Below are 13,859 nucleotides of genomic sequence, written 5' to 3'. Positions count from 1 at the left end.
CCTTTCTAAATGACACCATCTGATTCAAGTTAAAAAATGACTTAAACACTAGTTAAAAAAAAAAAAAGGACAAAACACATTTCATGAAGAATACAAAGAGAAATGTCTGCTGAGTAGTTTTAGTTCAGATGTTTCAGAATGCTGCTGTATGTTTTATGAGGAATCTGAGGGGAAGATTTCATAGCAGAAGGTGTTAATGTGGCCTGTATCGACTTAAGTGGTGACCCAACTGGACTGTGAAACTGCGGGATGCCTATGGATTCGAGCTGCTTGTTAAAGAGAAACTCTCCATTATTCAAAAACCCTTCCTCATGTCCTCTCTCCCCAAGCTTCCCATCCTCTACTGGCTCAGTTTCTAGCATTTCGGTATCTTCTTTCCTGCTAAAAAACTTGTCCAAGTAACTGGTGTAAGTGTTTTCCTTTTCAACTTGTTCATCCTTTCTTACCTCACAACAAAACTGATTTATAAAAAAACAATCCTCCCCACCACCCACAAACTGGCTATCCCAAGAAGATTGGTACAAAGCTTCTAATTGAGCCAAATTTGCCATTCCTTTTTCCTGTTTTTCTCGGCTTACTGACTTTGATATCAAACTTTTTAATTCTAGTTGGGACACTGAGCTATTCAAGTCATTTAATTTATCAACAACATCAGCAGGTTCATGTTGTGAACTAAGCTGAATAGTTCCTGCAATAAAGGAATCAAAGTCAAATCCCTGATTCTTTTCCCTTTCTTTTTCAGCCAGCTGCTGTGATGCTTCCTCTAGAGCTATCTGGGCTTTAACCAATCCATTTCTTTCACATTTTGACTTGCCTTTCTTATCAGATTTTTCTTTGCTTTGTTCTTTCCAATTGGAAAGATCTATAATAAGCTTGGGTTCATAGTAATGATTAACTTCACTCTCTCTCCAAACTAAGTTATCTAAATATGATGATGACCTCGTTTTGTAGTTACAAGTATGGCTACACTCCAGATCACAGTATTTGTTTTCATGATGATCTGGGTACTGCCAACAAGGCTCAGTAGAGTAATTGGTATCAAAAGCAGGATCCTCCAAATACTTTTCACGATCTCCATCCAAGTATTTTCGAGGATCAACTTGTACTTCTTCTTCATCAGTGACATCAGACAGAGCCCGTGGGTCAAGCTGAACTTCATCAATATCGAAATTGTTATGTATAGGCCAATCATGCTCTGAAAACTGACAATCATGGTACCTGAAAAAAACATCAATACATTAGTGTTAGCCCACATGTATGATTTCATTTTCAAATTTACTGAGTGCCTTTTGCAAGCACTGTGCCAGGTCTTTGAGGAAATAATAGGAGTCTAAGTCATAAGCCTTCCCTGTCTTCCAGAAACTTAAGTCTAAGTAAATCCTCTACTTGACCACACCACACCTAAGCAGAGGTAAACTGAAAAAGACACATGAAAATGGTTGGAAGAGGCAACAGAATAGCAACCATTTTTCTATTAAGCAAGACTATATGAAGTCCTCAAATATTAAGATCATCATTAGGAACTCCCAATCTGACTAAACATCATCACCTGGAGATCTTAAATAATGTTCAGTATTATATGCTACCACACTACTTTGAAAATGATTTTATCTAAACTTCCCCCAGAATTTAGAAGTCCTAAAAGGAGGCTGAGGAAAGAAATTCTTTAACTAAAATGTATAGCATTATCCATTTTAATGTTTTTTTTACTGTGTAGATTAGAAAAGTCCTTTATACTGCATATATGTTAAGCATTCCCAAATTAATTTTATGTCATCAGGAAAACAGATTTGAATATAGCTTATACCATAACTTGTAAGTCAGAAATAATTTCTCCCCTAACACATAACTGATTATATGTAAAATCCGAGACACTCTGGAGATACTTTATTGGATAAAGGTGAATCTTGTCATACAACATCTTCAAATAATTGGTAACATTCATCAATAAAAGCAATCATTTAAAATAGTTCAGATTTCTAACCTTTAACTTTTAAAGGACTTTATAATTTTATTAATTAATCATGCCTTAATGGTTCTGAAAATGTTTCAAAGCAGTATTTAACTTCTCCCATTACCTGAGACTATTCGAAGATATTAATAAAATTTAGCAGAAATCTGAAGGGACCATTACTACATTGTTTAAGACATCTACATTGTCATATTGCACAAAATTTAAAAATAAAACTTATAACATTATGATTCATTACAAATAAAATAAATTACATTTATCAAACTTAGGATCAATTTACCTTTCCCAGTTATAAATGTGACTGTGAGTTTCATCCATAAGCAAAATATCATCAACTTCATCTTCAATATGAAAAGGATGACTTGAAATTGGTTCATCCATTGGAAAAGAATATATGCTCATGTAAGGATGGGAAAGCGCTTCTTCTGCTGTCAACCGATCCATAGGGCTGAATGTTAAAATTTGTTCCAGGAAATCCAGTGCTGCAAAACAAAGGATGGTAAAATTTGAGACAACTGCTTATCTTTAGAAAAACTAAAAGAATTTGAACTCATTCACTTGAATGACAAACTGAGTGATTACCTTATCATACCATAACTTACAAGATTACCCTAACTTACAAGATTACCCTATCTTATTCCACAAAACATGAATAAATCACCTTAATTATACTGGAAGTCCACCAACCCATAAGGGGGATGGTAAATTAAGTTTTCTAGGAGAAATAAAATTTAACAGTTACAGATTAAAAAGAAAAAAGATTTAATTAGATAAACAGGAAATACGTGAATGTACCCCAATCACATATTATGGAAAGTTACATAGAAGAAAAGGAATACATTAGTTGAACACATAAAATGCCTGCAAATTGTCAAGTATCAGTGATTACATATCACTCAATTTAATATGTAAGTTCTAATCTTGACTTTGCAACTCACTTGAACTTCCTGAACTTCAGTTTTTCATGTATAAGATAGATAGATAGATAGATAGATAGATAGATAGACAGACAGACAGACAGACAGGCAGGCAGACACATACATAGTTTATAAGGTGTTCTGTCACTATGAACACTAAGGATCTTTGGCCCAATGACTAGTTTTAAGAATTCATTATCAAAGACACTCATTCAACACATTACAAATACATCCCAAGCACTAGCCAAATATCTAAGGTAGGCTGACTACCTCTCACAGCTGACTAAGACATGGTTTCCGTCCCCCTACACCTTCCTGATGAGGACTGAGAAAAGATTAAATGTTAGCTAGATTACAAATGCTTCAACAGCAATGTCTCTTTTGACAAGACACAGCAATAGTGATAATGACTCCAAAACTGATCCAGGTTATACCTGAGCAGTGTCTTACAACCTGGCTAGCAGGTCACATCTACAGAGCATTTTAAAAATACAAACACATGCCCCGCTCCCTAACCACATTCAGATTTTGCTTAAAAGTCTGCACTCTTAAGGACCTCCCACAGATGACCCTGAGGCATAGCCAGTGCACGTGACCTTCACTCATGAAAAGGGCTGTCTTGACTGGGCTATATGGTTGGCACCAAGAGAGGCAGCAGTGGAGTCTGATTGAGGCTTAGACACCGATTAGGAAACTCAAAGACTGTTAGCAGAACCACTGAAAAGGAAAACTGCAAAATCCACTAAAATTAATCCATTGAAACTATGGAACATTCCCACCACTGTAGAAACTTCTATTTGACAACTGCTTTCTCTTCATTTAGGCATTTACAATGAGTTCTAAGAATGTGTGAGTGTGTGTGTGTGTGTGTGTGTGTGTGTGTGTGTAGAGAAATGTCATCATGATTTTGCCATTGTGCTTGTTTCTCAAGATGTGCTATTTTAAAATATGCTGATATACACTAACCTTGTGTGTTTCACATATAATGATCAGAATAAGTGACATGAGTAACAGATTGATAATTTAAGATAAAGTTTAAGATGTTTAGGAAACTATGCATCTCTTAACTTTATGATTCATGAGAAATTATACAATGGTGACATTGATGTATCTTAATACAGCAGGACAATTCTGAAAGACACAATCGACTTTAGAGAAAAAATGTTTAATGCCTGATATACTTCCTTTTTAAAAAAAAAAGTTATTTTTTACAGAATAATGTAAGAGTTAACGATTTCTATATCTTATTTGTATCAACAAATAATGGGTCAACTCAGTTTTGAGACATGAAAATTCACTGCTTTATGGCTGATGTAGTTTTGATTCTCTCCCAAACTCCGACTACTGTTAAGTTTGTACAAACTTTCTCATTTAGCAACAAGTACTCCTAATACTAGGCTACGGAAGTATATGTAGTATATTTGGCTCATATGGCATTTTGCTCTTTGCCCATCTCTTCCTTACCCTAAAGTCGTTTTCTTTCCCTCTAATTCAATTCTCTTTTTCATACCTAAATCACATTCATATTCACACCCATTCACTTATCATATAACCCTCAAAGAACTCCATTCCAGTTAAGCCAGTCATTCAATATGCTCATGTATGGTAGGTAGTCAAGAGATTAACATGGAAAAGTAGGTAGAGTTAGAACCAGCAGAAAAGAGAAGCTATCTGGAAAGTTAATTCAGGGGAGCAAAGTAACAGAAGCCATCCTCAATAGGGAAAAGACATAGTTAAAGTTTTAGGTATACCTTAAGTGTCTAAAGGCTATTTGGTAGAAAGCCACACATTTAAGGATAAAAAGTTAATGTTTCCCTACACAGATCCTGCTTACACATACTAGTGCACCAACACGCACCCAGTTATACAATGATTACTTTTAAGTCACAATACCTTCTCGACTAATTCCCGGAAGCAGCTGAGTTAAAGGTTTGTGCGGCTCAGTCATGTCATTTCTAATGTAAACTGGAATTACGCTGAGAAGCTCCTGACGATCTTCCTCATGGACAACAGGAATTGATTCTAAAATCAGCTGCATCTGTTCAAGTTCATGTGCACCTAAGTGAGATTAAAAAATATATATACAACATAAATGCATCCCTCAATGTTGACTTATTTGGCATTAAACACAGTAAAGCTAGAGAAAACTAACATAAATATTGCAATGACCACAAGGAGAAATGGTTTTAACGGAGTCACTGATTAGGAGTTTCACTACTTTGAATATCACCTATCTATTTGAAAAGTGTACTTTTTCTATTTCTGCTCACTGATATATTTAGTTTTAGCTGCTTTGTTTCTGTAAAAAAAAAAAAAATACTCTTGAACTTTAGTATCACAAATCAGTGAAAAGTAGCAGTAAATTGAGATTCAAGAAACCTGGATTCCAGTCACTACACCACAAGGTAACAGGCTATATAGCTCTGCGAGAAATACTTAAAATGGTGATGGAGGGCTGTACTAGACTTGTGAAACAAAAAGGTTTGCATTTATATGTGAGGTTCACTCAGAATTTCAGGATCATTATTAAAGAAACAAAAGAGAAAACTTTAGAACAGGTGAACAACTAAAAAATATACATTCAGTTTGCTTTTCCACTAATTTCTAGAAATTTATTCAACACTCAAATGTGTTGAGGGCCTACTATGAGCAAGACACTTTAGGAAATAGGTATGAAATGAAACAGATCAAGTCCCTGATTTCATGGAGCCTACAATCCAGTAAAGGAAGACCTAACAAACGTTAGGTCTGTAATCCTACAAACAAATGTTTATGTCAAATGATGAAAAATACCTAGAAAAAAAAGTAGCCTAAGTGAGAATAGAGAGTGCTTGCTGGAGGTAGAACTGTTAATTTACATCAGATGATCAATGAATGCCTCACAGAGAAACTGAAAATAAGGGAGTTAAAGAACATACCATAATTCATATCAAGTTGCAGAAAGATGGGAAAAGGTCCAAAGGCCCAGAGGAGATAGTGGAATGCCCAAGAAATAAGAAGGCAAATGTAGCTAGAGTAGGGTGGTGAGGGAATAGAAGATAAAGCCAAGGAGGTACAGCACAGAGTCTGCTTTATCTTGAATTGGATGGGAAGAAATTATATAGTTCTGAGCAAAGAAATGACAGAGATCTGACTTAAGTTTTCACAGGATTGGTTACTATGGATTGCTATGTGATCACTAAATTGCAGACAGAAAATATAGTCTGAAGGTCCTGCGTTAAAACAGGAGCTATACAGTGGCTGACTGAACTAGAATGAGGGGGTAGTGATAGAGAAAATTACAAGTTAATTCTAAATATATGTTAAAGGAAGAGTCCACAGGATTTGTTCTGATAAAAATAAAAGGCAACACTAAGATTTGACCTAAGCTACTCAAAACTTGAGCTAGTGCATGAAGATCAGGAAGACGGCAGAAAGAAAAAGTATGCCATCAGACACCCAAGCGGAGACATTAAGTAGGATAAAGTAAAGCTCAGATGTTCGCTACAGGTTAAAAATACACAGACTGACCATGAGTGCTTAGTCCTGCCCTCTCACAGTTCTGCTCATGTCCGGCCTACAGCTAACCCGCTGTGGGAGCAGACCCTCACAACTGCTCTCACTGAACAACTCACAAACACACCAGTAAAGTACTAGAAAGACAACTACAGGTAAAGTTTTCAAATCACTTTCCAAACAATTCTTATTAATTGTTTAAAGTTTAATGGGTATAAGATTAAAATATGTAGAGGTTCTTTTTACTTTTATACTTAAACTATGTCCAAATATGCCAAATGACCATTTAAAAATACACTGAGTACTCTTGAATAAACGACACAGAAGTCTTACCCCATTTCGCATGACTTGAAGCTTAAGTTAATAATTTTAAATTAAATTATTTCATTTTCTTGTTACATTATTTATTATTGTGTTAGCTTTAACAAAGGTACACAAATTCTTTGATACTCTTGAACTCAAAGGGTGGCATTCCAGTGCCTTCCCATTGAGGGTGAAGTGTACTTTGTGACTCACTTATAATACATAAAATGAAGCTCAAACAACAGTGTGTAGCTGCTAAGCCTAGGTCACAAAGATATTCTGATCAATTCAGGGGTCAAGACCAATCACTGGAGAGGCCTCCCTGGTGGCACAAGGGGTTAAGCACCACACTAAGAGGCAATCCGCAGCCTCTGCAGCACAAGTTCAATCCCTGGCCAGCCAGGGAGCAACCCACACGGCACAGCAGACCTCTCCTGACTCGCCCGCTGCTCCCCTCAGCAGTGTGTTTCAGTCAATCTGCCTGTTCTGTTCCCCACTCTGCCTCTGGTGAATCCTCTCACCCCCTGCATCTCTGGCCTGTTCCCCAGCTCTTGTATGCATAAATGAATCTTTAAAAAAAAAAAAAAAAAAGACCAATCATTGGAGAAAGTAATCTTTTCAACAAATGGTACTGGGACAATTGGATATTCACATGCAAAAGAATGAAATCAAACTTCTTCCTCATACCAAGAATAAAAATTAACATACAGAGATCCTAGCCTTAAGGACAAAAACTAAAACTATTAAACTCTTAGAAAAAAGCATCCATGACCTTGGTTTAAGCAATGGTTTCATAGATAGAACATCGAAAGTGTAAGTGACACACTCAAAAAGATAAATTAGACATCAACAGAATTAAAAACTTTTGTGTTTCAAAAGATAGCATCAAGAAAGTGAAAATAGGGCCTCCCCGGTGGCGCAGCAGTTGAGTGCTGGGTTGCGAAGCTGCCCGCAGCCTCTGCAGCACTGGTTGGATTCCCGGCTGCTCCCCGGCCACTGGAGGAGGGTCCCACATGGTGCGCAGACCTCTCCTGCCGCCCGCTGCTCCCCTCAGCAGTGTACTTCGGTCCTTCTGCCTGCTCTGCTCCCCGCTCTGGCTCTGGTGAATTCTCTCACCCTCCCGCGCTTCTGACTGTACCCAGTGCTTGTATAAATAAATAAAATATTAAAAAAAAAAATCTAGCAACAACAACCAAAAAAGTGAAAATAACCCACAGAACAGGAGAAAATACATGTAAATTACATCTTATAAATTTGTATTCAGAACTATAAAAAAACTCATACCTCAATCATAAAAATCAAATAACCCTGTTAAGAAATAGGCAATGAATCTGGAAAGGTATTTTTCTAAGATATACAAATGGCCAATAAACACATGTTGAATATCATTAACCATTAGGGAAAATATGTTATCAAAATCACAAAGTGATACTACTCCATATACACCCCCAAAAAATATCAAACGGACAACACTTTAAATGGAATGCAAAGAAATTGGAACTCTCATACATTGCTGGTAGGAAGGTAGTTATACAATCACTTTGGAAAACAATCCAGCATTTCTTCAAGAAGTTAAACATAAAGTTACCATACAACACAGTTAATTCTATTCCTAGTTAGACACTCACCAAATATAACTAAAAACTACTTCCACATAAATCTTGTGCTGTGATAGAAACAGCAGTGTCATTCATCATATCCAGAAAGTACAAACAACCCAAACCACCAAACTGATGGATAAACAAAATGTGGTATGATGATACAATGGAGTATCATTTACCATAAAAACATGTCAAGTATTAATACATGTTACAACATGTATGAACCTCAAACATTATGCTAAGTGGAAGAAGTCAGTCACAAAGCCCACATGCTACATATTTATTTATACTGACATGTCCAGAACAGACAACTCTATACACAGAAAGTAAATTAGTGGTTGCCAACAGCTAGAGGAAAGGATAAATGGAAGTGACTGAAAATGGCTAGAGCATTTTTTAGGAAGAAGAAATGTCCTAAAGTTAGATGATTATACAATCCTGTGAACATACTAAAAAATACTGAACTCTATACTTCAAGTGGGTTAACTGTATGGCATGTGAATTTTATCTGCATAAAATTACATATTCGGATGTAAGCTGACAGAAGCTTATATATACATTAGCTCTCTCCCTGCTTTCCCTTTTGGAGTAAGTCAGCTGCCATATTGTAAGACATTCAAGCAATCTTACGGAGAAGCCTACAAGATGAGGGCTTCTCTTGGGGCCGCCTGCTAACAGCACATGTGTAAGCTATCTAGAAGTGAACTCTCTTGCCCCAGTCAAGCCTTCAGATGACTGCAGACTCAACCATCATCCTGACTAAGAAAATTTGCACTAGAAACCACCCAGCTAAACAACCCCCAAATTCCTGACCCATAGAAAATATGAGATAATAAGTATTTATTGTTTAAGTCACTCACTAAGTTTGGGGTAACTTACCATGCAGCAACAAATAATACAGTAATGATTTTATAAATGCTAGAAGGTACATGAATTTCAGAAAAACAGCTTCCAAATTACAGTATTGTTCCTAGGAAAAAATTCAGTCCACTTAATCACTTAGTTTCCAGGAACCACCTGGATTTCACTTTAGGAAAGTGAAATTTTCCTAAATTTCACTTTCCTAAAGTGAAATCCAGTAGCTATCACACATCATAAAAGAAACTTCAGGGCCTCCCCGGTGGCGCAGCGGTTGAGCGCTGGGTTGCGAAGCTGCCCGCAGCCTCTGCAGCACCGGTTTGATCCCCGGCTGCTCCCCAGCCACCGGAGGAGGGTCCCACATGGCGCGCAGACCTCGCCTGCCGCCCGCTGCTCCCCTCAGCAGTGTGCTTCGGTCCTTCTGCCTGCTCTGCTCCCAGCTCTGGCTCTGGTGAATTCTCTCACCCTCCTGAGCTTCTGACTGTACCCAGTGCTTGTATAAATAAATAAATAAATCTTTAACATAAAAAAAAAAAAAAGAAAGAAAAAAGAAAGAAAAGAAACTTCAGACCAACATAGATAAAAAATTAAAAAGGATGAGCTGGTGTGTAAGCTGAGCATTGAACAAGTAACGTCATTTCAAGAATTTTGAGGGCATGTATGCATACCATCCTTTAACAGTGCTCACTTAAACACCCTAATCATTCATTCATTTTTTCCTTTGCAACCCTACTCCATTCACTTCTATCTGCTCTTAGAACAATCTGGCAGTGGTTGGAGGGCTAACCTTAAGACAAAGTAATGATGTGACTAAATCATGGTCACATCACTTTCAAACTAAAAAATTTTAGTGCCCCATTTTCCTAGTTTCTCAAATGAAAATTCCTGTTTACATTCATAAGTCATTTTATGAACGAGTCATAAGTGCCTTCGTTTTATTTGCTGCCTTGTTTTCATTAAACTTCATTTACTCATTAACCAGTTCATGTCCTTAGGTACACAGATATCCTTAAATAGATACCATTTCCCCCTCTCTCTCCACAAAAAAATTCCTCACTGTTCCTATGTAGTGGAAAATCCTTTGACTCCGATATGCCCTCCATTACAGTCTTCACTTACGTGGCCTGAGTGTGCAGCTTTTATAGTCTGCATTGGTATAGACTGTACAACTGGATTTTATACCAACTCAGTTTGCTTTATAATACTTGATGTTTTTCATGGATTATTCATCCCTTCCCATCTTAAGTTCTCTCTCTCCCTCTCTCTCTCTCTTTCAATTCTTCAGACTCTTTCATAGCACTAAACTCAAAAGAAGTACTTAGTGATTGGTCTTCAAGGGCACAGCAGTGAGGCAACAGGATAAAGCAGTTCAAGCAACAAAGATGATGGGCGCTAAAGAAAGAATTACTGAATTTCCAACAATAGCTAAAAAATTTCATCAGGAAGTGACAAAATTTGACAGAACTAGGCTTCTCAGGTATCGTTTAACACAGATAACCGGTATTATAAGTCCACAAAATACAAAAACGTGTTTTAATAAATAAGATATATATAAAAGAATACTAGAATTCTGACTGAATTCATAAAAAGCTAGGAGAATATATGAATAAGTTTTCTCAATTTTTAAATATTAAAATACCATTTTATCTTTTCATTTTAATATTCCAGACTACAATGGATTCTTTTAAATCTTCTATATATCTCACTGAATAATACATGCAAAATGATTTCTGTTTGGGAAGATATTTTCCATACAGTTTTAAATTCTCACCTGCAAAGAGGGTTTTACCAGTCAGCATTTCAGCGAAGATGCAGCCTGCAGCCCACATGTCAATGGCTTTAGTATAATTATTAGGAGAAAGTAAAAGACGTGGAGATCTGTACCATTTAGTAACCAACCCTTCAGAAAGATGACCCTGAAAAAGAAACAAAAACATACTTTTGTTACATCAGCTGAAGAACAGTACACAAAACTTGATTCTCTAAAGAATCCTGAATCTTTTTTAAAAAAACCTGTGAAATCCTAAAACAATACTACTGATTCTACACCTATTTCAAAGCTCTTGAATTTTTGACTGGATGGAGTTTAACTTCTTCTGGGATATACTGTTTTATAAGATGATGTTCACCAAGAAGTCTGCTGAGAAAAAAAAATTTAGTGCTAATAGAATTTATACCCCTAAAATATAGTGCAACACATCAATGCTACTCCACTCAATAAACCTAGTTTTAAGAAAATAATTCAGTGTGAATTCTAGGCCACATACTCAAAACATGTTTCAGAAGGAGCTATTTCTTTACTCCAAGTCTTAAGTTATTTAAGGGGCAGGCATGCTTCAAATCAATGAGAGCAAAGTAGGGAAGAGCATAAGAAATGCTACTTATAAATCAATGTCAACCTCCTAAAGTCAATCCAGGAACTATGTATCTAATTCTTAATCAATTTTTCTACTTAGCATTTATTAAGCATTTGACAAAAACATTTATACTGCCTTATTTCATCCTCAAAACCCTGAGGAATTGTAACAGTAGCTATCAACTCCACTTTAAAGGGGCGATAACAGATATTAAAAAATCTGCTTGAGATCATATATCTTAGTGTGATATAGAAAAGGAACTTAATTTCAAATAGTCTTAACTCTTCTTAGTTCAGTTTTCTATCCATAATTCTTCATTGATACATATATTCATCCATTTCATTTGATTATTCAATTTCTATGTCAAATTTTTTAAAGAATTAAGTTATACTTAATGCGAGATGATATACAGTATCTGTTTCTTTACATGTGCTACCAGAAGCCAGGTAAGGAGGGCTCCTAGAGGTTTGTTAAAACTGAACAGATCTACTTTTCGATTTTAAACATTAGGGTCCCCCACACAATTTCATTTCAGGGTTTTGATCAGAAAATGTGACTAAATTTTTATATAACAGCAAGTTGTGAAAGGGAAAGCTTCTATTAATTGTTTTGGTTATTCCTGCTGCCTTTTATATCTATATACTTAACTTTAAAAGTTTGCTTGAACAGGCATAACAGAATACTTTAGACTAAGAGACATAAAAAAAAATCTTAAAATGGACATATATCATCCCCTCTTTTCGATTAGGACGACATTCTGCCCTAAACCCACATAATATCACCCACTTTTAAGTAAGGGAGAATTTAATTATAATAAACACTTCAACTTCATTTCAAAAGCAAGGAAATTATGAATGGAAGAAGATCTTATTAGGAAAAAAAGGAACTATGTGATAAAGCTTAATACAATTAACTAAAATTCTGCAACACAATATGCAAAGGAAGCACCTATTCCTGACGAGTCAGTTTAAAAGTCTGTCTCAGAGGGCTTTCCACGTACCTTATGGGAATAATGGGGATCCATGATCCGTGCAAGACCAAAGTCACCTATCTTCAGCACCAAATCTTCAGTATTAATGAAAAGATTAGCTGGTTTGAGATCTCTGTGCAGTACGTTCGCAGAGTGAATATATTTGAGCCCACGTAGCAGCTGATACATGAAAAGCCTGGCATGCTCTTCCAGTAAAGGGCCCTGCTCCAGCACATTAGCCAAGTCTGTCTCCATGTACTCCTGAACAATGTAAACACTGTTCAGTTCGGTAAGAGAACCCACATCGTCTGTTAACTGGCTTCCACTGGGACCAAGAATTTCGAACACTTTAACAATGTTATCATGGTCAAGTCTTCTAATAATTTTGATTTCACGTAGAGCATGTTTGACACTCTGGGGATCAGTAAGAACAATTTTCTTGATGGCTACTCTTTTGTCACAGTCATTGTCTACAGCAGAAAATACCAAGCCATTTCCTCCACAACCCAATGGTTTTAAGTCCATATACCTAGAGCCCAGATCAAAACCATGAATGTTCATGAGACTTTCAAATTTCTCTGCCATTTTAAAACCCTTACTATTGCCTTTTCCTTTCGAATTGTTGAACTTGTGTAAACAAGGAAGAAAACTGGCATCAAAAGGAAAGATCTTTCAAAAAGGGAGAAGAAAAATAATTTTGCTTCCACAGCAAGATGATTTCTTGATGTTCATTGCATATGCCAACCAGGCCCGTTGAGTTCCCCTTAGATTTTAATCTCAAAAAGCTCTACTCATATTGAAAATTAAAAAGATTGCAGTACTCATAGTTCAAGAAAGGGGCAGCAACTCCGCAGACATTTAAAGAAAACACTCAAGAAACTCAAACGGAATGAAATGACATACTATGCACTCAGATTTACTGTGCTAAACGATTTAACATTTAACAAAAATGTGAATAAATATGCACACGACAGGCTTCTATGAACATTCTCCTCACAGTGCAGATACATTCAGTGTTGGACTGGTCCTGAGCAGCATCATTCTAAGGTGCTGGTTAGCACTATTTCCGTTTGCTTCTTTTCTTCCTTTGTTGCTATAAATTTCAACAGGAAGCACTGGCAGCTGTTGTTTAACAGAAGATGTCTTTTGTTAGTGATCAGGTGGCTCCAGCTCACCACAATCACAATCAAAGCTACCGTCCATCTTACTCTGATACAACCTAGGGAGAAGAAAAAAAGAAAAGTCACTATTGCTGGAAATGCTTTCCAATTTGTAAAATGATGTGAATAAAGCACTTAGGTCTAAATTACTGATACATTAAACATATCTATCTATTGTCACTAAACATCAAACTTACCCTTATGAAAAATAGCTACCCATGTTGTA

The 13,859-nt window shown here is 36.4% G+C and overlaps 1 protein-coding gene across 2 annotated transcripts; it reads right to left on the bottom strand.

Moving 5' to 3' along the window:
* Positions 1 to 119: 119 nt before the first annotated feature.
* MAPK6 (mitogen-activated protein kinase 6) lies at positions 120 to 13,058 on the bottom strand (the record flags this gene model as incomplete). Of its 2 annotated transcripts, XM_084239527.1 has the most annotated exons (5): positions 120 to 1,218; positions 2,253 to 2,454; positions 4,783 to 4,947; positions 10,918 to 11,062; positions 12,504 to 13,058. In XM_084239527.1, the coding sequence occupies 5 exons, from the start codon at positions 13,056 to 13,058 to the stop codon at positions 120 to 122; spliced, it is 2,166 nt and encodes a 721-aa protein (XP_084095653.1). The 2 variants fall into 2 exon arrangements, with proteins under 2 accessions (XP_084095653.1, XP_084095654.1); XM_084239528.1 differs by lacking the exon at positions 4,783 to 4,947.
* Positions 13,059 to 13,859: the final 801 nt, after the last annotated feature.

Source organism: Talpa europaea (genome assembly GCF_964194135.1).
Source record: "Talpa europaea genome assembly, chromosome: 8".
Classification (NCBI taxonomy): Eukaryota; Metazoa; Chordata; class Mammalia; order Eulipotyphla; family Talpidae; genus Talpa; species Talpa europaea.
This window is presented reverse-complemented; position numbering and strand designations above follow the sequence as displayed.